A 25,116-nucleotide genomic window follows, 5' to 3' on the forward strand; every position below is an offset into this window, starting at 1 on the left:
TGAGAATAATACATTTGTGATTAATTGTTAACAGTAGAGACTGCCAAATCTTGTTAATAATATAGAGACAACGAAATCCTCATAGATTTAGGTCAAGTGTAAGAATAAGCATAAAAAAACAGAAATATCAAAAGAAGTATCAAAAACCAAAACCGAAATAGGAAGAAAAGAACAAGTTCATGGAAGTTGACAAGATGAACAATTTCAATAGTTCAAACTTAAAATTGACAATCCCATTCCAATAACAGATCCGTTTAGTTTTCAATGAAATATTGTGAGACTTAAGACCTCACCAAAAGAACTCTGTTCAGACAATGTCTTATATTTAGAGCAAGCTGAAGACTCATCGACTTTCGCAAAACAACTCTCTTTCCAGCGGCTGAAGCCCAAGTGAGAACGAAATATTTTGCATTGTCGGCACAATTCTTCATCTGTCTTGAAAATATAATGTTTTTCCTTTCACTCCATATGATCCAAATTATCGCTGCAGCATAAGATCCCTGACTACTTTCCTCGAATGAGTAAGATGATTGTTCTTCCAACTATGTGCTAAGCCATCATTGATTCTGGGAAAACCCAAGATCAATTCTCTATAGGTGTTAATGCAGACCAAATCATCTTTGCAATCTTACTATGAAATATCAGAGAAAGAAAATTGTATAGAAAAAGGTTTTATTGATATAAAAAAGATGTTCAAGATGCACACAATAGTTTTTCAAACAGTATTAAAATACATGATAAGAATACTAAAATCAATGACGAACATTGACCTTGACAAATTTCAATAATACTGAGACTAACCAACACTTAAGCATTGACTGACCAAGACTTAACCATTGACTACTATTCCTAATACCACCCAACAAGTTTATACTAGTAGACACAGTATAAAACTTGAAAACACGATCTTAAGACACTGTATTAACTAAAGCTAATCTAGTAAAGGGAGAACTAATAACATCTTCTGCAACAACACCAAATGAAGACCGACAATGTTCAACATCTTCAGTTGTAACAGTGATTCCCAGAAGTTGATGAAGTAAAGAAGAAAATGTTGGAAAACACAACCCTTTGGTGAAGAGATCAGACAGTTGATGTTGAAAAGCAATATGTTGAACATTAAAAAACCATCCAAGACCAAATCTCTTACAACATGATACCGCACCTCCATGTGTTTTTACCTGGCATGAAACACAGCTAAGAAAATTGCTGAAGTAGTGTCACAATATACTGTAAAAGGATAAGTAACTGGAACATGTAATTCTTTGAACAAATTAGACAACCATTCCAATTCAGAAGCAGTAACTGACAAGCATTTGTATTCTGCCTCAGCTGATGACCTTGAGACAGTAGGTTTTTTCTTACTAGACCAAGAAATTAAGGATTTCCCCATGAAAACTGTATATCCTGAAGTTGATCTTCTTGTATCAGAATCAGTAAATGCTGTAATGCAGGATATGTCACCTTTTCTTAAAATAATTCCTAAGCCAATAGAACCTTTCAAATATCTGAGAATACTTTTGACTAACAAAAAATGCACATATGTTGGAGAATGCATAAACTGTGATACATAATTTACTTTAAAAGAAATATCAGGTCTTGTCATTGTCAAGTATTGTACACTTCCCACTAAAGTCCTATATTCAACAACATTTTCAAGTAGAGTTCCATCATGAATAAAAGCCCTGGATTCTTTTACTACGGGAGTATTAACTGGTTTACATTCTAACATGTCTATTTTAGTGAGTAATTCCAATACATACTTTTTATGTGTTAAGATCAAGGAATAATTTGTTTTAGATACTTCAATCCCCAAAAAATAACTCAGATCACCTAATTGCTTCATGGAAAACTCAACACATAAAGAAGTAACTAATTTATTCATAAGAGCTGCATCATTACCAGTCAAAATGATATCATCCACATAAAGAAGTATTATCATCACAGAACAATTTGAAGTGTATATGAACATAAAATAATCACAAATAGACCTGACAAAACCAATCTTGACCAAGAAACTACTAAGTCTATCAAACCAGGCTCTTGGGGCCTGTTTTAAGCCGTATAAACTCTTCATCAATTTACACACATAATCTGGATGAACAGGATCAATGAAACCTTGTGGTTGATCCATATAAACTTCTTCATTCAAGAAACCATGTAAGAAAGCATTTGATACATCCAACTGCGTTATGCTCTAATTATGAGAAATATCCAATACGAAAACTACTCTTACTGTTGTAAATTTGACTACATGACTAAATGTTTCAGTGTAGTCAACTCCATCTTGTTGATTTTAACCTAAAGCCACTAATCTAGACTTAAATCTATCAATAGTACCATGCATCTTCTTTCAATTTAGTTATATACACCCATTTGCATCTTAGAATATTCATATATGGCTCAAGCTTAACTAGATCCCAATATCATTATCCTTCAAAGGTTGATGTTCTTATTTAATTGAAACCTGCCACTTTGGATTTTTCACAGCAATTCTAAATGTTTTTGGCTCAGGGGGAATATCCGACAAAGAAGTAAAAACACAAGGAATTGGATGTTTGATTGAAGCATGCATAACATGATCAGAATAAAGTTTTGGTTTTGAAATACCTTTCATTGATCTTGTAATGATAGTAATTGAAGTATCAGTAGGAATTTCAGTAGATGAGGAAGTGTTATCAGTGGATAATTCAGTTATAACATGAGATGAAGTGGGAATAAATGTATATGTTGAAAAATTGTTTGAATAATAAAATTCAGTTTCTAAGAAAACAACATTTCTTGAAATATGAAGTTTCCTAAGAATTGAATCATAACACTTAAATCCTTTAGGTAAAGAGCTTTAACCTAGAAAAATACATCTGATAGATTTAGGGGAGAGTTTATCTTTTCTAGACTGACCCAAAAATTGATAACAAACAGTACCAAACACTCTTAGAAAAGCATAATAAGGAGCAGTTTTGTAAAGAACTTCAAAAGGAGATTTATTTTTAAGTACAAGAGTTGGAATTCTATTTATGAGATAAGTTTCAGTTAAAAAAGCATCAAACAAGAAGTGTTTTGGACAAGATGCATTAAAAGGAATAGTGTTAACCATTTCAGTAATGTGCATGTGCTTTCTCTCTGCAAGGCCATTGTGTTCTAGAGTTTTAAAACAAGAAACTCTAAGATTAATACCATTTGTAGCAAGATAATAGCCTAAGGGACCTTCAATGAGTTCACTAGCCCCATCTGTTTGAAAAGATTGAAGTTTGGTGGAGAATAAATTTTCAGTTAAACTTTTGAAATGAACAAAACATTTTAAAATATCAGATTTCAGTTCCATTGGGTAAATCCAATGAAACCTACTAATGTCATCTATAAAAAGAATATAATATCTATATCCTTGTAAAGATAGGACATGGAAAGGTCCCCATTCATCATGATGAATAAAGGACAAAGGAACAGATGCATGACATAAAGAAGTAGAAAAAGGAAGCCTTTTACTTTAACCAAATGACATGGATGACACAGATTTAAGGACTTGGAAGAATCTAAAATGATATGTTTAGAAAAATTAAGTTGATGAATAATTTTAGATGAAGGATGACCAAGTCTACTATGCCATAATTCAGAAGAAGCATGTAAAGAAGAAAAAGCTTGATGAAAATGAGAAGAAGAATTTGGATAAAGATTATTTACTATTCTCCCCTTAGCCAAAAGAACATCAGATGATAAATCTCTAGTTTCTTAACCCCTTGGATCTAGGATAAAATAAAAATTGTTATCTATTGTAAACTGTCCAACTGAAAACAGATTATGTTTCATATCTGGCACATGTAAGATGTTTTGCAACTTAAAACTGGCAGTAGAAACTTTCAAAGTAGAGTTACCAGACTGAGCTATTTGTAGAGACTTACCATTGCCAATAACAACTCCATTTTTTCCTTTATAAGAAGAAGTATTCTGAAGTAGAGAAGGATCACCGGTCATGTGGGCAGAAGCACCTGAATCAGAAAGCCATTGTGTTGATGAAAATGGATCATCATTAACTGGGAGAGTATTCATATGTAGACCAGTAAATTCCTAATAAGTATTGTTTTGTATAGTATTATTTCCTTGATTTGAAGACTCAGTAACACCAACAAAGCTAGAAAATGGAGGAGGATGATATCGAAAATGACATCTGCTTAATGTCCTTTCTTTTAACAGATTTGACATTCAACTTGAGAAAAATCCCATTGACCTCTTCTAGTATCACCATTATCACAGATGTTTTATTATTTACTGATGTACCAGTTCTAGCATCACCATTTCCAAAACTAGCAGGTCTATTTCCATTGGATTTATTATTAACATATGACCCAATTTTCTTCTTAGTACCAGGATTAGAAGTATAACTTGAACTAGCACCATCTCTACCGTAAAAAGCAGTTTGATGTTGAGTATCAAAAACAACATTACTGTCCTGTGCTTGATCAAGAAGCTATCGTTCATGTAATTAATCTTGCCTTTAATTCTCCAAAAGTGTAAGGAACATCTCTATTATGTGCAGATATCACAAAATTATCATACTCCCTGCCTAAACCATTAAACATATGCATTAACAAGTCTGAGTTACTAACTTTTTCACCAATAGCAGCAATGCCTTTGATCTTTTGTAGATACACTGAGACTTTCAAATTACCCTTTCTAATCCCATATAACTGATACCTTAGCATATTCTTACGAGACATATATTGTGTTTTAAATAAACTTTCAAGAAATTCCCAAATCTCTCTAGCAGTAGTTAATCCTAAGACATCACCAGAAAAAGTAGCTTTTAAATAACTTACAACAAAACGATCCATTCTTCTCCATTGAACCCACTTTGGGTTTAAACTAAGAACCCCATTAATCAAAATTCTTTCCCGAGGTTCTTGTAAATCACCATTAACATGACCATAAAGATCAATTGTTATTAATACTGACTCAAATTGATCACGCTATAAAAGAAAGTTTGAAGAATCTAGCTTGAGTAAAACAAAATTTGAAATATTTGTGAAAGGTAAAGAAAAATTCACAGTATTACCAGTATCAGGAATTTCTGCAGCGGAAGACATTGTTGTATGATTATCAGGGTTGATGTTATTAGAAGTATTCTTGTTACACCTTGTGTAGACTAGCATAACACCAATTCACAAAGCAGAATGAAAATTTGATGAAGAAATAACCAAGATTAGGTTGAACAAAGTGGATGAAATAATTGATTGAAAATTGATGAAGAATCAATCAGAAAAGATATTGAAAAATGTGTTGTTGATTCTGAGAAGATGTATGTAAAAAAAATTGGGATTGGATCAGAACTTACCTGATACCATGTGAAATATGAGAACAAGAAAATTGTATAGAGAAAAGTTTTATTGATATTACAAAAGATGTTCAAAATGCAGACAATAGTTTTTCAGACAATATTAATACCGTATAAGAGTACTAAAATCAATGCAGAACATTGACCTTGACAAAGGTCAATAAGACTGAGACTAACCAAGACTTAACCATTGACTGACCAAGACTTAACCATTGACTACTATTCCTAGTGCTTACAATGTAATAAAACAACTCAAGAAAGGTCTACTTTAGTGACAATTGAGCCAGCAGTGATCATGACATGTTTTTAACATTTTGGCCCTCTAGGCCATTTTGTTTGTGATGGAAAGTTTGCCATTATGACTCAAAAGCCTCCCCATGATCAAAAATCTGCTTCGTTACTTCAGAAGTTATCTCAAGATCTACCATTACTCTTGTGGACTGCATATCCCGCTCAAACAAATCGTATGCTAAGTGATTAAAAAGCATTTGAAATCTGGCAGATACTAAAAATCTTAAAAGTTAATGCGAAGCACATCAAGTGGGAACCTTACTATAAATATCTGCATGCACCAATATACTATAGAGTACTAGCAGTAGAATCAAAACCCAAAATGTCAAGAATGAAGATGTCTAGGTTCACTTTGGTGGCCGCTCTGAGTTTATGCTTGCTTCTTCTGGGTATTTTGTACCCTGCCGAGGCAATTGCAAGACCAATTACTGGTTAGTATATAAACAACCAAATAATATTGTTTACTTTGAACCTTAATTGTGAATAATAATACTAGCGATTGATTACCTAATGGATGGACGATGCGTGCACGATTATGCAGATAATGCAGGAGCAGTACCCAATTTCGTATCACTTCAATGTATAGGTCGTCCTTGCCGTAATGATCAAGAGAGTAGTAATATATGCATATCGTCAGGTTATAGTGGAGGCGTTTGTCGGTCAGCAGTTGCTGCATCACACGGCGAGGAGCAGGTTGATGTTAATCGAGGAAAAGTCCAAAGTTACATGCAATCTTGCTGTTGGTAGAAACAGAGCCCGGCCAAGCTTACAGGGTTAAGAGTCACTCTCTGGGTTGATGACTCACGTTATCTTTGTTGCACTGTCCCATTTTTTTTTTTGTTGCACTGTCCCAAATAAATACATTAATAAACGATCTAATCAACCTTTTATTTTTGTTGTTATTATTTTGAAACGAAAATTATGTCCTCCCCTCTTTCGCTACTTGTGATTCTGTTATGGAATTCTCCTACCCGCGATGCTACATTGGTAAATTTTTTACCTCCGCGAAAATGTTCATCATGTGATCTCGCCAATGTATCTTACATGGAGGCGTGCGTGTCTGACGGTTAGACGTGAGCCCAACACGGCCACCTAACAATTTTAGGCGCATCTATGCTACTTAGGCTCACATAGCTATCTGTTCCGAGAGAAATCACGGGATTTCCCTAGGTCAACCTAAAATCATCCCACAAGTTTGTCTTGCTCCGTAAAAGCCACTTCTTCATCTTGACAACACTGGGTAAAACCCTAATTAACGCACCAGCAGCAATTCTAATCTTCGAAGCAAGGTATTTATATTTGAATCATATGTCCTAAACCCTAATTTCAGGGAATTTGCAGAACGGTGATGGAAGTAAATCATTATGTTGTTCTAGGGTTACCATCAGGTAAAGAAGGTGCAAAATTAACTGATGCAGAAATTAATAAAGCTCATAGAACAAAAGCCCTAGAATTACATCCAGATAAACGTCCTGATGATCCTAATGCAACTAGTGATTTTCTTCAACTTCAATCATCGTACGAAATTCTTAAAGATGAAAAAAAACGTAAAGAGTTCAATAATAAACGCCACATCAGTAATCAAAACGTGATTCAAGAAAACGCAAACGGATGGATGATCTTGATAAGCGAGAACATGCTTCTTCTGCTCTAGCTCGAGAAAAAAGTGACACTAGTTCATACGATAAGAAGATGAAAGAAAGTAAGGATAAAATTATCTCGATGCTTAACTCCAAATCTGCCAACACTTTTTCGAAGTTTAAAACTACGTATGAAGCGAAGAATAAAACGGATGCACAGAGTGCCATAAATTTGGATTATAGTAAAACCTTCAAGGTTGAATGCTTTGTAAACCACATCAACCAGAGGACGGGTTTCTAATAACTGAACTTTCTTATGGACATTACTAGGTTCAGGAAAACGTGTATGAAGATAATCTTGTAAAATGGTTGAGGCACATATGTCAAGTCCCAAATGAGGGACCTTTCTAAGAGTTAAAGCACATGGAGAATGATAATCATGGCGTCGTTGCCGGAGGACGAATCCGGGTCACCCGCGTGACAGGCGGGAATACTTACCACATGGGAGAAACTTTTTAGTTGCAATAAATAAACTCCAGATCCTAAAAATTTATGCTTATTAAGGATAACACTAACCAATCTAAGTGGATGGAAGCATCTTGGTTGTAGGAGTTGAGGAACCAATCTGATTAGATGGCAACATATAAAGAGTCTATTCATAAAAGCACACAGCTCAAGTGTTAAAAATAACATGGTAGTCTCACCATATCTCGTTGAGTCCTTTTCACTTCTGTTTTTATTTTGTTTTCTTTTTAAAATATGTTTCTCTAAGTGATTAGGTGGGGATCACGAATCAAGTTGTTACCACTGCTAGGGTGAATTAGAGTGATTGAGGTACAAAAAAAAATGAAAAAGATGAAAAAGAAAAACAATTATTATGAAAAAAAGAAAGATAAATTGAGACCAGACCACCAGACCAACCAGAATAAATTCAGTAAAGTCGACCACTGATACCCTTGTATATGCCAGTTGTGTTGACCTAGAGTTAGGATTATCGACCACCGGTTCCCTTGTATATGCCAGTTGTGTTGATATTAGTCCAGACCAATATCTCGGCCCATTAAGATAGGTTCTTTTTGGCAGTGGCCTTCAGACATATATGGGAAACACCGTTCACCTTAGTCAACATCAAAACCATCTATATTTTTCTCTACATCCATCTTCTTAATCTATCCATGTGATTGGTTGACTCCGGATATTGATGTCCATAGTGCGACTATATGAGTAGAGCTCTATCACTTATATATGAATTTTAGTATGCTTGAGTGCAAACTCATGTACAACAATTGGAATTTCGCATCAGGGTACTTCTTCCCGTAGTCAATAAGTATTCCAACCAAGGAGATTCTTTAGTGCCTTCCAAGGTTCAGCGTAGATACCTAGGATCTGGAGTAAAGGTTTTGTGGGTATATCTCTGGTAAGACTTTCCGAGAATATAACTCAGCCACTAGGGTCACCTAAGCGTTTAAAGTCTTATTGCACATGCTAAGTGCAATCGACGATGCTTGCGATGGTGAATTAGGATTTTATTTTGTAGATTTGATTTGCTCGAAAACTAGCAAATAATAAGTTTGGGTGTATTTGATAGACACATTTTTGTGTCTATTTTGATCTCAGTTATGTATATTTCCGTGGAGTATTGCAACTAACAATAAATAAACTCCAGAGCCTAAAAATTTGTGCTTATTAAGGATAGCACTAAGCAATCTAAGTGGATGGAAGCATCTTGGTTGTAGGAGTTGAGGAACCAATCTGATTAGATGGCAACATATAAAGAGTCTATTCATAAAAGCACAAAGCTCAGGTGTTAGAAATAACATGGTAGTCTCACCATATCTCGTTGAGTCCTTTTCACTTCTGTTTTTATTTTGTTTTCTTTTTAAAATATGTTTCTCTAAGTGATTAGGTGGGGCTCACGAATCAAGTTGTTAACACTGCTAAGGTGAATTAGAGTGATTGAGATACAAGAAAAAAAAATGAAAATGAAAAATATGAAAAAGAAAAAGAATTATTATGAAAAAAACAAGATAAATTGAGACCAGACCACCAGACCAACCAGAATAAATTCAGTAAAGTCGAGCACTGGTACCCTTGTATATGCCAGTTATGTTGACCTAGAGTTAGGATTATCGACCACTGGTTCCCTTGTATATGCCAGTTGTGTTGATATTAGTCAAGACCAGTATCTCAGTCCATTAAGATAGGTTCTTTTTGGCAGTGGCCTTCAGACAGATATGGAACACCATTCACCTTAGTCAACATCAAAACCATCTATGTTTTTCTCTACATCCATCTTCTTAATCTATCCATGTGATTGGTTGACTCCGGATATTGATGTCCATAGTGCGACTATATGACTAGAGATCTGTCACTTATATATGAATTTTAGTATGCTTGAGTGCAAAATCGTGTACAACAATTGGAATTTCGCATCAGTGTACTTCTTCCCGTAGTGAATAAGTATGCCAACCAAGGAGATTCTTTAGTGCCTTACAAGATTCAGCGTAGATACCTAGGGTATGGAGTAAAGGTTTTGTCGGTATATCTCTGGTAAGCCCTCCCGAGACTATAACTCGGCCACTAGGACCACCTAGGGGTTTAAAGGCTTGTTGCACATGCTAAGTGCAATCGACGATGCCTGCGACGGTGAGTTAGGATTTTATTTTTTAGATTTAATTTGCTCGAAGACTAGCAAATAATAAGTTTGGGTGTATTTGATAGACACATTTTTGTGTCTATTTTGATCTCAGTTATGTATATTGCCGGGGAGTATTGCAACTTTTTAGTTGCAATAAATAAACTCCAGAGCCTAGAAATTTATGCTTATTAAGGATATAACTAACCAATCTAAGTGACTGGAAGCATCTTGGTTGTAGGAGTTGAGGAACCAATCTTATTAGATGGCAACATCTAAAAAGTCCATTCATAAAAGCACAGAGCTCAGGTGTTAGAAATAACATGGTAGTCTCACCATATCTCGTTGAGTCCTTTTCACTTTTGTTTTTATTTTGTTTTCTTTTTAAAATATGTTTCTATAAGTGTGTGGCTCACGAATCAAGTTGTTACCATTGCTAGGGTGAATTAGAGTGACTGAGATAAAAAAAAATGAAAATGAAAAATGAAAATGATGACAAAGAAAAAGAATTATTGTGAAAAAAAAAAGAAAATAAAATAAATTGAGACTAGACCACCAGACCAATCGGAATAAATTCAGTAAAGTCGACCACTGGTACCTTGTATATGCCAGTTGTGTTGACCTAGAGTTAGGATTATCGATCACTGGTTCCCTTGTATATGCCAGTTGTGTTGATATTAGTCCAGACCAGTATCTCAGTCCATTATGATAGGTTCGTTTTGGCAATGGCCTTCAGACAGATATGGGAAACAGCGTTCACCTTAGTCAACATCAAAACCATCTATGTTTTTCTCTACATCCATCTTCTTAATCTATTCATGTGATTGGTTGACTTAAAAGGTAATGAGCAACATTTGGTAGAGAAGATCCTAGGATGAAATCAATTGAATGCTGAAGATCTCTTAATGGAGATAAAGAAGTTGGCAATTTATCAGGAAATAAAACCTTGTACTGACGAAGTAATGGTTGTACTCCTTTTGGAATGTACACTTCAGGCTTACGGACTTCATGAGAATTTAGCGTTTGAGTATATTCTTGACAATAAAAGCCACTAATGCACTGGTTTTACCATCACCGTGTTCTGTATAAACTGCTGCAGATTTGGAAGGAATCAAAATCTTCTTTTTTCCATCCTTATAGAAGGTATAAGTGTTCTCAAAACACTTATGAACTGCACGTATATCATATTTCCATGGTCTTCCAAGAAGTAAATGTGTTGCAGTCATATTGATCACATCGCATAAGACTTCATCTTCATATCCAATGAATGCAAACTTAACAAGACACTGATGTGTTATTTCTTGAGATGAGGAGCTATTTACCCATCCAACAAAATATGGATGAGGATGTGGAGTCACAAGTAAGCCCAAATTCTTAACCACATCAGCTGCAATGTAGTTATCCATACTTCCATTATCGATAATTAAATCAACTACTTTTCCTCCAAGTGAACATTTAATTCTGAAAATACTGTTACGTTGTGAGTAAGAAGGTTGAGATAGCAGTAGTGGTCTAATCATTCCCACATAATGATCTCCAGTCACTTCACCAATTTCATGTTCTTCTATACTCTCATCATCCTCAGATTCTTCTAGCTCGCATCTACTGCCATCAACCAAACCATGGTACTTGTTTAACTCCTTGAGTATTCTGAACCAATCCATGAAACCTTCGACATTCAGCAGATGTATGCCCAGGTAGATGGCATTTGTTACACTTTTCTCCCCTAAACTTAGCATAAGGGTTTTGTGGCTTAGTTAAAGGTGGAAAAGATGTCTGATCCTTAAGGGGAAATCGAATGTTTTGATTGTAGCTTGGACGAGAATTAATGGGTGTTGTCTGTATGGATTGAATTTCAACAGGATTTGGAAGGATGGGTGAGCCATTCTTAGGTAAAGGATGTTGAGAATTAGTAAAATTTGGCGAACTATATTGTTTCCTAGAAACATATTACGTACTGTCCTCCTTATTGTATGAATTCTCATGAAAATCATTAACTGAAGAATAAGGTTTGAAATTACCTTGGAACCGACTATACTACTTAGTTGAAGTCTATTGAGAACGAAAAACAAGATGCTCTACCTTGATGGATTTTCTTCCATGGTATAAACAGATTGGGTCATTCCTTTTTGAATTACTCGGTTCAACCCTCCTATGAACCTAGCTATGAGTTGATCTCTACTTCCATTAATTTCATTACGAGCAATAAGATTTTAAAACTAGGAGACATATTCTTCCACTAATCTTGCGCCTTGTTGGCAAGTTTGTAGTTTAACAAATATTGGTTGCCTATAATCTCGAGGGAGAAATCTATTTCTTAAAAGATCACTCATTCGTTGCCATGTACGTATTGGTTGTTTTCCGCAGTTTCTGCGATCTTCACTAAGTTTAGTCCACCAAGCAGCAACTCCTCCTTTTAGCATGTAGATTTATTCTCAGCATCTGAGTCTTCTTTATTATCCAATTTCAATTTCGCTAGTTTTGAATCTTCTGATCTAACAGTTCAAACTTTTTATCGGATGACTCTGTTGCTTTTGTAAACTCATCTTTGGTAACGTAGTCTCCCATTGAAAACTAAACTGTATTAGACTTAAAAGTTAGGGTTTGAGTTGCGTAAGCGTTTTAAGGATCGGGTTTTTGATAAGGATCTAAATCCTATGTATGTGGTACCAACTATTGTAGAACTTGTTGAGATGAATACAACACGGAGGTTGTAGGGGATACGAAGGAAGAAAAGGATGCGAAGCAGACGAATATTCTTGAGCAGGTTTTAAAGAAAAGAAAGAAAGGATAGGTTCACTGTAAAAGAGTTTTTTTCATAAAATTTGATAATAATAAGATGTGTCTAACAGGCGTGAATCAAGAGTCTAAAAATAGTAAAAGACTAAAAGAAGAAATAACAAAGACTAAAAACAAGAAACACTTAACTTGATACGCAAGTTGAGAAGGTTCTAGAAAGAATGTAAAGATGTTCTACATCAACTAGTATTTTGTTTTTCATGCTTTTGGTACGTTATAATGTCTAAGGTAAAGATTTGATATAATCGCCTGATCGAATTTTATTTGCATCCCAACTTCCCGTTGCATCTCAACCAAGTGCACAACTCTAGTCTTTGTCACAAATTTTATTGAACTTATTTTTCATCTTAACTTTTCAGACTGCACATTGATGGACAGGTGATTCTTTCATTATCCCATTTGCACCGAATTGGATTTAGACACCTCTAGTGGATGCGATGTACCTCTATGGCCAAAACTGAGGCGTTCTGCAACATATATTTGACATGCGTCTTTCTTTTTTTCTTTTTGTTTTTTTGATCGAGTTTTTATTGCATGTCTGAGCAGGGATAAGGTCGTTCTGTTAGATGAAGAAGAGTAGATTGAAACTACAATAGACCGCAATAACACCAGGATGCCGAGAATGACCTATTTACAGGATTTTAATGTCAGAGTGGAGGCAAGAGGAATAACTATGGAGAAAGACCATTTTATGATATAATCAATATTCGTTCTGCAATTTCTTATGTGTTTAAGGAAAATCCCACCTTGAAGTAGATAAGAGACAATCTATCATATACTTCTTTATATGCACAATGGTGTTATCCTTCTCATGGCTGTGATGGCCTAAGTGGTGTCATCCTATTTTCAGAGATAAGACTTATAATTGCACTATAATGTTCATCAGAAAATTTAGATAGACAAAACTTCGGGAATCTGGGAGACAATTCTTTTAATTGCACTATAATGTAATGTGGGTCACTATAATATGTCCATCAATTGGTCTTCCGTCTTGCAATACTTGAGTTCTATCTCACCATCTTAAACCGCTTCTGAGTGAAGTGATACTTGAGTTTGATGTGTCTTTCTCTACAATGCCCAACCAAATTTTCTGACATATCTATTGCCGAGTTATTGTCACAAAAAAGTTCGGTGCATTATTGTTTCTCTTGGATGTCTTCCATGATTCTTTTTCACTATCACAATAACAACCTAATTTGACATCCAAATTGTTAAAATACATGATTCCAAAATTGATTATTCCTTAAATATACCTTAATAACCTCTTTGCTGCGCCAAGATGTAGATGACTAGGTGAACTCATGAATCTAGAAAACACACTTGAAGCAAACATAATATCGGGTCTTGTATGTGTAATATACAACAATTTTCCAATAAGACCTCTATAATAAGTCTCATAAACTTTTCTTCCTCCATCATCTTTCTTGAATTTCTCTCATTCACTACAATTGGTGTTGATGTGCGTTTACAACCAAGCATACCAAATTTCTTCAACATGCTTTTCAGAATACTTGCTTTGAGAAATGAACAGTACTCCGTCTTCACTTTGTTGAACTTCCATACCAATGAAGTACTTGAGAAAACCCATGTCACTCATCTCATATTTCATCAACATTTCTCTCTTAAATTTTTCAATGATATGAATATCATTAACCGTAAAAATAAGATCATCAACATATAAAGAAACGATAAGAATAGATGTACATTCTTTTTTCACATATAATGTAGGCTCACTCATGCTTTTGTTGAAGTTTTTCCTTTTGAATTATCCATGTATCTCACAATACCAAGCTCTTGGTGCTTGCTTGAGGCAATACAAAGATTTCTTTAACTTGTATACCTTGCATTCTTATCCTTCAATCACAAACCTTGTGGTTGTTCCACATATACCTCTTCTTGGAGTTCTCCATTCAAAAATGCAGATTTGACATGAAGTTGATAAAGTAACCAACCTCTTTGAGAAGCCATAGCAATCACGACTCTAATGGTGTCAAGACGAGCAAGCGGTGCAAAAATCTCATTGTAGCCGATGATGGGTTGTTTAAAGTATCTCTTTGGTACGTACCAACCTTACTTGGTGTTGCTAATTTCTCTCATGTATCTTTGTCATTTATGACAACAACTTCTTCTTCCATAGCTTTTATCCATACAGGTTCTTTCGATGCTTCTTAATAAAAATTCGGTTCAACCGTACAATAGTTACATCTTTCATACACTTCACTCAACCTATAAATCTTCTTTGGTGCCTATGGTGGTGATGTTGATGCACTACAATTGATGCGGGAGAGCTCAAACATTACATACGGAAGGAGGTTACCGAGGACAGATCCAAACGAACCAAGCCAGTCCAACTTCCGGAAGAAAACCGAACAATCAACACCATCTCGTGTTCCGCAGCCATAGGACCCTCGCTCACAACACAGATTGGAAAAAGGTTACGGAAGCAATTCGAAGATCGCTGCGAGTTATATAAGGTTGATGGGATAACAGTGGACGAACATGAAAAATGGATGGAATTACCCGTCATCTTCGATGCCGAGGATATCGAAGAAGATATGGAAGACCATAACGATCCCTTGGTCCTGACATTACCAATAGCGGGGTGTAACCTCAAAAAAATCCTCATAGACGGGGGAAGCTCTGTGAATGTCCTATTCTATGACGCATTCAAACGGATGAAGCTCCATGATGAACAGTTGATGACCTCTTATCACACCATCTACGGATTCAATGGAGCGGCCACGAAGCCTTTGGGAGACATTGTGTTACAGGTTAACGCAGGGCCCATAAAACTGGATACCCGATTCAGTGTGGTGGATACCCCTTCCCCCTACAACGCCATTATTGGACGACAGTGGGTACACAAGCTCAAAGGAGTGGCGGCAACATACCACCAGTACCTAAGATTTCCAACACCTGAGGGAATTATGGAGATCAAGGGAGATCGAATCGCTACACGAGAATGCCAGGCCACTCAGGATCATATCAACAACGAGCAAGAAGAACAGCGAAAAATCCGAAGAGTAAGAAATCAAGAAACCACGCAAGAGAAAGCCGTAGAACTATTCCTTAAGGAAACCACAGGAAAAGGCTTGATGATACAGGGTAATGTCCGAGGCTCGGAAACAAGCACCTCAACAATCAACAAAGAGCAGAAACACGCCAAATAGCAATTAAAGAGCGCCCCAGTCCTCGGAAACCCAAGGCCTATGTTCACACCCGTGGAACCCACTAAGGAAATCAACATAGGAACGGAAGAAGACCCAAAGAGGGTCAAAATCGGGACCATCATGGGCGAAGGGAGAGAACATTCCTTAACCAAATTACTTAAGGAATATGCGGATGTGTTCGCCTGGAAGTTAGGAGATATGCCAGGGATCGACCCAAAAGTAATCCAACATGAACTACGCATCAAACAGGGCACACCCCCGTTCAGGCAGAAAATACGAAAAGTGGCTCCAGAATATCATGAGGCGGTAGAAACAGAACTTCGGAAGCTACTAGACGCAGGATTTATCAAGGAAGTCAAGTATCCTACCTGGATATCCAACATGGTCATTGTTCCTAAGAAAAATGGAGGGGTTAGAATATGCATCGACTTTACTAATCTCAACAAGGCGTGTCCAAAGGACAGCTATCCCCTGCCGAGCATAGATCAACTGGTTGAAGCAGTTGAAGGGTACGAGGAGCTGTCGTTTATGGACGGATACTCTGGTTACAACCAAGTAGCCCTGGCAGAAGAAGATCAGCAACACACAGCATTCTATACACCACATGGCCTTTATTGCTATACCAGAATGCCTTTCGGGCTCCGAAACGCAGGGGCAACATACCAAAGGATGGTCGATGCTATCTTCAAACCATGGATTGGAGGAACCCTAGAAGTCTACGTGGACGACATGCTCGTCAAAAGCAAGCTGCGTAAAAATCACCACCAGGACCTGAGGAATATTTTCAATGCAATGAGACAACATCACATGAAAGTAAATCCGGAGAAATGTACTTTCGGTGTCACCTCAGGGAAGTTCCTCGGTTATCTGGTGACGAAAAGGGGCATCGAGGTAGACCCAGCTAAGATTCAAGCCATAGTAGAGATGCCGTCACCAAAGAATCTAAAGGAAGTGCAGAAGCTCAATGGGTCCATAGCAGCGTTGGGCAGATTTATTGCACGGTCTTCGGACAAGTGCAAACATTTCTTCAATATTCTTAAGAAAGGGAGCAGGTTCGAATGGACCGCCGATTGCGAGGAAGCATTCCAAAAGATCAAAGAACATCTAGCTTCGATCCCTATCCTGCAGAAACCTGACCCTGATGAAGTTTTGGCACTGTACATAGCAGCAACGGAGGACGCAGTCAGCGCGGTATTAGTCAAAACCAATACAAAGATAGAACAGCCTATCTATTACGTCAGCAAGACACTCAATCCCGCGGAAAGAAATTATACTAAGATTGAACAACTCATCCTCGCACTGGTATGGGCTACCCAAAAACTGAGAACCTACTTCCTAACTCACTTCGTCAGGGTACCATGCAGAGCACCATTGGAAGCAGTCCTCAAAAGCACAGGAAAAGTGGGCCGAATAGCCAAATGGAACACCCATCTGGACCAATTCAACATCATTCATGAAATTCAACATTCTCAGAAGTCCCAAGTTCTGGCAGATTTCTTAGCAGACCTCCCTCTAGACAACGACGAAGAGATCAAGGGAATACCAGAAGCCGAGGAAGCAATCAAGGATCCAATGGATATCCTCGAACCTGCGAGTCATAGACAATGGGAAGTCTTCGTCGACGGATCTAAAAATAAGGAAGGGGCAGGAATAGGTATTGTCATCATCACCCCAACTGGAGAAAGGATCATACAGGCACTTAGATTGGAATTCAAAGAGCATACCAATAACATTGTTGAATACGAAGCTGTCATACATGCCCTACGTATAATAATAGAGATGGGGGTAACCGATGTAAGGCTGACAAGTGATTCGCAGCTGGTCATACGGCAAATCGCGCTCGAATATAATGTGTACGATGACACCCTTTCAGCTTACATGGCATTGGTCCAAACATTGGCTTCACAAATCCCGAACATTAAGTTCCGGCACTTATGCAGAAGGGACCTCAGGCATGCGGATGCCCTAGCATACATATCATCCATGTTGAGGGATAAAAATGCCGAAGGTATTAAAATAGCAAGGGTATACGAGCCTTCGATTGCATCTCAATTCTCCTTCGCTACCAATCAAGATACGATGGAAGAAGATATTGAAGACCAAGTAGGAGAAGACATCCATAACGACTTTGATGAAGAAGACATCTTGTCAAAAGCAAATCAAGACGAAGATTTCAGCAATGAAGATGACTGGAGGGTGACAATACATGCCTTCCTCGACAAAGGAAGCCTACCTGCGGATCGGAAGCAAGCTAGAAAGACGCTCTCCAAAGTGGGAAGATACGATCTTCGGGACGGGGTCCTATATAGAAAATCTTTCCTCGGACCATTACTACGCTGCTTATCCCGAAAAGAAGGGCATCGAATTCTAAAGGATATCCATTATGGTGACGCAGGGAATCATAGCGGTATGAGATCACTAGCTGACAAGGCAAAAACGCAAGGATATTACTGGCCGACCATGATACAAGATGCTGCGAGGATGTCCCGACGATGCGAAGAATGTCAGCGCTTCGCGAAAAAAATCCACGCGCCGGCAACATTGCTAAACTCTGTCGATAGCCCGTGGCCATTTGCAAAATGGGGAGTAGACATCGTCGGGCCTTTCATCGAAGGATCCAGGAAGAGACGATTTTTGATAGTAGCCACGGACTACTTCAGTAAATGGGTGGAGGCTAAGGCCTTGGCCAGGATCAGAGACGCGGATGTGTTCACTTTCATATTCCAGAACATCATTTGCAGATTTGGTATACCTGCTGAAATTGTGTCTGATAACGGCAAGCAATTACAGGGAAAAAATATAGACATGCTCTTCGACACCTTTAAAATAAGAAAGAACAAGTCCACCCCCTTATACCCTCAAAGCAACGGACAAGCGGAAGCTACCAACAAGACCCTCGCCCTTATACTCAAAAAACAATTAGACGAGCATAAGGGAAGATGGTGCGAACAACTGCACAATGTCTTGTGGGCATACAGGACAACACGAAGGTCCGCTACCGGGAATCCCCGTTTCTTCTTACTTATGGAGCTGAAGCAGTCATACCTACAGAAATCCTCATGCCAACCACGAAGACTGAAGCCTGGGAGAAAAACCTAACAACAGATATGATGTTAGAAAGGTTGGACGACTTGGAGGGAAGAAGGGAAGTAGCATTGCAAAAGATGGAAAATTATCAACGAAGACTAGCAAGGGAGTACAACAAAAAGGTAAAGCTACGAAATTTTGTAGAGGGACAGTATGTGTTGAGAACAATCCCACGATATCAGCAAGAAAAGAAATGGGGAAAGTTAGCACCTACATGGGGAGGACCGTTTATGATCCACGACATTGCGGGTAATGGTTCTTACTACCTTCGTAATCTAAAAGGTGAGGTCCTCCGGCATCCTTGGAATGCTAAATGGCTCAAACCATACTTCCCATAGAAGCAACGCAGATTTGAATCTGCTGGGAATATACCAGAAGAAGAAAGGAGCCTCCCCGCCCAACATGTTTCTATCTCTGGAAGAGGAATTGCAGACCTCAACTTATCAATTAAACAAGCTTTCAAATTATCAAGTCTGTGGAATCTACCTACAATATTGGGGAAAGTAGTTAATCTACAATCTCTCAGGGCTCCCCCATCAGTGTCCATAAGTGTAGGACCAGGGGGAAGGCACCCAGCAGAAAGAGATACCCAACCAATCTTAAGGCAACGGGTCGACGGAATGGGTGCGTACATATTTTACGCCCCATATCCTAGAACGTTGCCCCGGCCCCCACCGTCTGGGAATCCTCTGGCCCAGGATTTGCCAGCGGGGTGACAGGTCTCAAGACGATCACGAAGGTACCTTCCTTTCGTATCGCACTCAAAAACACTTAACTTTTGTTTTGATTTTTCACAAACTTAAAATACAAAAACATTGTAGGTATATCAAGAAGAGATTCATTTCATAAAGGGTGATTACAAGAAGTGAACGGCCAAAGCCAAGGATACACAATCAAAAAACATTCCTTTTACATCGTTACAAAAAGCACAATTATGCCGCGGACCCTACAGAACGCTGCCATCTCTACCTAGGTGGCGGTCCCGTCATCCGGATTCTTCCAGACTTGATGGGACGCTCCCACCAGAAGAGGGGCCCGAGGAGCTGGGCAATGCAGCAGGAACGGGACGACGAGGGTAGTTCTTCACGAGACCATGTTCATTCCTTAGGCCAAGCTCTATCCTCTCCAGCATCTTGTTCGTCTCCTCAGCCAATTGACAACGAGCCTTATGTTTAATAACTGTTGTCCGCTGTTGGGCTTGGGATAATAACGAGGATAGCCGATTCACTTCTCTGGAAGCAGCACCAACGGCCTCCTCGCGGGTGGCTGCTAAATTCTTGAAGTGATTGGTTTGTTCCTTTGCTGTGCTAAGGAAGATTGAGCCTTTTCAAGTTCTTCATTTGTGACGCGAAGCGTTCCTCGAGCCCTGAAAAAGACAACACCACGGAGTTAGCGTAGAAAACAAACAAGATCACACTCGATGAATTGGGATTATACCTTCGACACAAGCCGAAGCCTCTTCATATTCATTAACAACCGCATCTCGCGCTTCATCAAGATGATCATATTCCGCGGATAATTTCTTATAGTCTAGTTGAAGGTTGGTGAGAGTAAATTGACAGGCATCTAATTCTACCTGCTTCATCGAGTCCATATGACGAAGGTGGTCGACCTCTTTATTTATCTCTGAGACCCCTTTGCTGAGTCTATACATGCACACTTCAAGATTCCTCTCAGACTCAGCAAGACGGGCTACATCGGCACGAGACGCGGAAAGAGCATTGCTGAGAGCATAGACTTCAGCACGAGCATCATCTCGTTCCCTGGCAAGACCAAGCATATTATCTTGGACCCCTGAAAGAGGAATGGACCGCGCCGTCTGTAATTCTTCTTCCAATAGCTGAATCCTAGATTCCAACAAGGAAGTACGCTCGCGGGCTTCCCGCAGATTATCACTGGTCCACAGCAGTGTGCCATAAATAAAGCACGATCATGGTTGTACAGATTTTGCATGTCGACCATCTGAACATGCCGCGCGCGCCATACTTCAGCCCGAGCATCCCATTTCCTAGCCTCACTCTTAATCTTCTCAACCAAATCTCTAATACGAGATTTTTGCCGAGCTCTTTCGTTTCGAAGCCATACCAGCTCGGGGATGCCACCCACTGGACATAGGGTGGGGGAGACTCAGACAGAACAACTAAGAAAAAGAATGACGAACGGCGAAGGAAAAGAACCAAACCTGTGAAAGTGGAAACTTGGCTACGAGTTTGCTCTAACTCAGCGCGCACTGCAATAAGTTCTGAACGAAGATCAGCCTCTGCTTCACCCAGTCTTTCTTTCTCCTTAAGGCTTTTCTTCAGCTCTTCTATTTCCACCTCCGCCGCAGATAATTCCTTTTCCCGATGACGAAGCTTAGCCTCGAGCTTCAGAGATTTTGCTTTAAAGAACTGATATAGCACGTGGTTGCAATGCTCGCTCCTCATCATCTACACATCAAAATGACAAAACATTATTCAACCGAAGCGTCCTATTCTCACGAACAAGAATGTACGAAAATTTACCTCCAGCACACGCTGTTGCGGGAAGCCATATTGATACCCGTCGGCAATAGCCATCATATCGGCAACAGAAGTAGGAGGCTCCGGCACGAGGGTAGCTTCGGGAACGGTCAACCTTGTTCCCCAGGCTTCAGACACCTGCGCCTTCGAAGACATCTCCATCATACGACGGGTATACGCGGTTGATTCCTTTTCCCCAACAACCACAGGAGCAGGATGAGAGACAAACAGAAGATTCTTCTCCTTAAACCAACTCATGATGGCATCCTCACCCTCAGACATCGGCGACTGGGGAAGACTATCGGCGGGCGCGTCAACAACAGATTTTCCTTTGACCGACTCGACCCCCTCAGCATGAACGTTGGCATGTTCTCCCGCGCCTACATGCACAGCAGGCTCCTCCGCACCAACACCTTCTACAGCAGCATCACCATTACCATCACCACCAAGAACATCCCAATGTCATTAGGGGAAAGTAAAGAGAAGTCCTCGGGAAAATCGAGGGCTTCGTCAAAGAACTCCCCCGTGGAATACATCCGATCGAAAGAAAATTCTTGAGAAGGGAGGGTATCCATGACATCACCAGCAGGGACGGAAACATCCTCGATGACAACATCATCCGCCACTACACCCTTGTTCCTTCCTCCACCGGGGGACCAGCGAAGACCTCTTCTTCGGCATTGATAGGGGAGGTACCAGTACGTTCCTCCCCATCTGTAATCTCGTCCTCGGCAAACTCTTCGTTCACAGGACTAGTAACTTCTTCTTGGGCCTCAACCTCCCACCACCATAGTAGAAGACTGCTTCGGCCTAATCTTTGTCTTCTTCAATACCTGAAACCGACACCACAAAGGAATTTCTTCCCGTCCGATGGAAGTTATAAAAACGAAACACAACTAGAATCTGCGTACCTGAGCAGCTGAGATATTCTTCGATGGGAGTATAGCACCGGAACCATCCTCCTCGTCTCCCTCTACGACATCCAGGGCATAAGGAAAATTCATGCCCGCAAAGTTCAGACGCCAGGGGCAGAAATCTCCATAGCGAGCGGGAGGAGATTCGCGCGGCTTACTATTCTCGGTTGGCCGCCATCCGCGGGAACCGGGAATCCAACCGTAAGCCCACGGACCTACTATCTCAATGACAGTGGCGTGCCACTCGTAGTCATGATCACGCTTGATCCTTTCTCGCGCGGGGAAGAGTTTCCGACGATTGGACGCCTCCGTGCCAGGAACATACTTCAGCTTGGCATCGCTGACCTCATTTAACAGACGAATCTCGCCTCGAGGAGCAGGAAGATTCCGAAGGCTGACACTCCACGGCTTGCGATTCCTGCTATTGACGTAATCACCGAAGGAGTTATTAAAATTCTCAGGAGTGTACCATTCCTTCTCCAAGGGATTGGGGACGTAGCAGTCATCGACGTTTCCCCCTTACTCCGCAGATAGCATTCCTTCAGGGCGCGGAGATAATTCCCCGATAATTGGGATACGGAACGGCTATGAGTATTTGTGGAAGAACCCTCACGACTAGCGAGCACGTCGTAGTAGAAGGAATCACCCGATTTGTACAACGGCAGCATCAGACCAGCCTCGAAGGCCCCAACCGTCGTTAACAAGTGAAATTCATCGAATTCGTACTTAGAGATCAGCTCATACGTAATATCATCCTCGGGGGCATAAAACGAACCCCGAAGGCTTGGAGCTCATGCTTCTCCTTGAATATTTCAAGATCGATATGCTTGAAGGTTACTTTTCTCCTGCTAACAGAAACACTGCGTATCAAGGGAGCAGCCTCTTCCTCCTCGGCGGGGCCGGATGAACTAACAAACGCTTCAGACGCTTTTCTCTTCACGGGGGGATTCTTTGAAGATCCAGCCGCAGGAGCTACGCCCTTTGTATTCTTCCCTTTCAAAGTTGGAGAAGACCGTGGATGATGCTCGGGCACTAACGAACGTAAAGGAGGAACGTCAAAAGCAACAGCGCGGGGAGGAGCCTGCGTACTCCGAGTCTCTTCACGAGGACGCACCATTGAGTGATTAAAGACTCTCCGTGAGCCAGACGGAATTATCGGAGGAATCTCTTCCCGAGAAGACGAGGCTCTCGCTCCGGAAGACACTCGACTCCGACGAACATCATCTTGAGACTCTCGACGCTGAGGAGATCTCGACAACCTAGAATCAGGAGTCTCATAGGTAGGCCGCGGACGGTCAGACATGGCTGCGGAAAGAATAAAATCAAGAACAGGTTACACACAATAACCAAAAATCAAAAAACACATTCATAGCAATACAACCACGACAACATAGCAACCCTAAAATTAGGATACAATCTCAATACTCCACCCTCGAAGTAATGGCTGCCTTAATTTAAGATGAAGAACAGGGGCAAACTAGTATGCAAGCATCAGAAAGAGTTCTTCATCACAAACAAGGAACAACAATAGCAGAAAATTCACAATCAACACGGCATAAAACAGTGAAATCAAGAAAAGAAAAACTCACCGGCAAAAACAGCAAGTAGAAGAAACGAACAGGGGAAGATCCCAGGTGCAATAAAGACTGACAGAAGATAAGATCACAGGTGCAATGAAGACTGACAAAGAATTTAAGGTCACAGGTTTAATGAAGGCAGGTAGGAAACTTAAAGGAAGAATGAACTGAGAGAGTGTTTAGGAAGAATGAAATTAAATTTCCTCTCCATCCTTAAAATACCCGAAAGAAAAGAGGAAATTAAGGGAGAAATAGGAAAACGTGCCCGTTACATAAGCAGTTAATGCACGAATAAAAGACGTGCCCAAGTATCTAGGAGAAGTTATTAGGAGTGAGAAGGATATGCGACGATAGTTTTTCTTCAAGGCACCCCTTAATCAATTAAGCCTGAAGAAAAGGGGCAAATTGTGTACACATATATCTCACTATCGGACACGTGGACACAGAAAGGTACGTGGAAAGCATGCAAGCCAAGACATCAAAACACGATGCGTCGCGAAGCACCAAATAAACCCCAAGGAGTTGCTTTATCTCATCCCCAGAAGAGGAGCTAAGATCAACGGTGGGGAGAAAGTCAGCTGACACGGACTGACAGGGGCAGAAGACACTTGTCTGACACGAGCAGACCCCTCAACCACCCGCATTAAACACTCTGAGCAGTGCACGTGTCGACCGACCTGTGGAACGAGCGAAGATGCCTCCGCGGGATCTAGGGGGAAACGCAGACCTCTGCGTGATGGACACAAGACACTAGAAGATAAGGTTCCAACGGTCTTCAGAGATGGGTCCCACATTCCTACCTTATAAATACCCAATCTCCACAAAGGGGGAGGGGGATCGAAAAAAGATCAGAGGAGAGAGAGAGAAAGAGAGAGAGAATAGCAAAGGTAAGGAATCCCATAGTGGAGAGAAATATGTAAACCCCAAGTCATTCAAACTATTCGTGTAACCGTGAATAATATAGCAGAACAACAAAACCCGTGGACGTAGGCCTTAGTGCTGAACCACGTAAACCTTGGTCTTATTTACATTTCAGCACTTTGCATTTATTTAGTTCCGCATGCATTTGCTTATATATGTTGTTTTCCTTTTATATTTGTACCCCATGCATAATCGCTACGCATGGGGAAGTTGGAGGAGGCCATGATAAACCCGTGGGTTTTGAGCCAATGAACCCACATCCGGGTATCATCATCGTAATCTCTTTAGACTTTAACAATTGATTGCGGGCAT

General features: G+C 39.8%; 2 protein-coding genes across 2 annotated transcripts; both read left to right on the plus strand.

Moving 5' to 3' along the window:
• The first annotated feature begins 5,930 nt into the window (after window positions 1-5,930).
• Window positions 5,931-6,535, plus strand: LOC113339817. Its single transcript, XM_026585038.1, has 2 exons — window positions 5,931-6,051; window positions 6,162-6,535. Exons 1-2 carry the CDS (start codon window positions 5,943-5,945, stop codon window positions 6,365-6,367), a joined length of 315 nt encoding a protein of 104 aa, XP_026440823.1. The 5' UTR covers window positions 5,931-5,942; the 3' UTR covers window positions 6,368-6,535.
• Window positions 6,536-6,968: 433 nt separating this feature from the next.
• LOC113340150 (dnaJ homolog subfamily B member 11-like) lies at window positions 6,969-7,274 on the plus strand. The gene has a single exon (XM_026585354.1). It carries the CDS (start codon window positions 6,969-6,971, stop codon window positions 7,272-7,274), a length of 306 nt encoding a protein of 101 aa, XP_026441139.1.
• Window positions 7,275-25,116: the final 17,842 nt, after the last annotated feature.

The sequence above is a fragment of the Papaver somniferum genome, unplaced genomic scaffold (genome assembly GCF_003573695.1).
Source record: "Papaver somniferum cultivar HN1 unplaced genomic scaffold, ASM357369v1 unplaced-scaffold_21, whole genome shotgun sequence".
Lineage (NCBI taxonomy): Eukaryota > Viridiplantae > Streptophyta > Magnoliopsida > Ranunculales > Papaveraceae > Papaver > Papaver somniferum.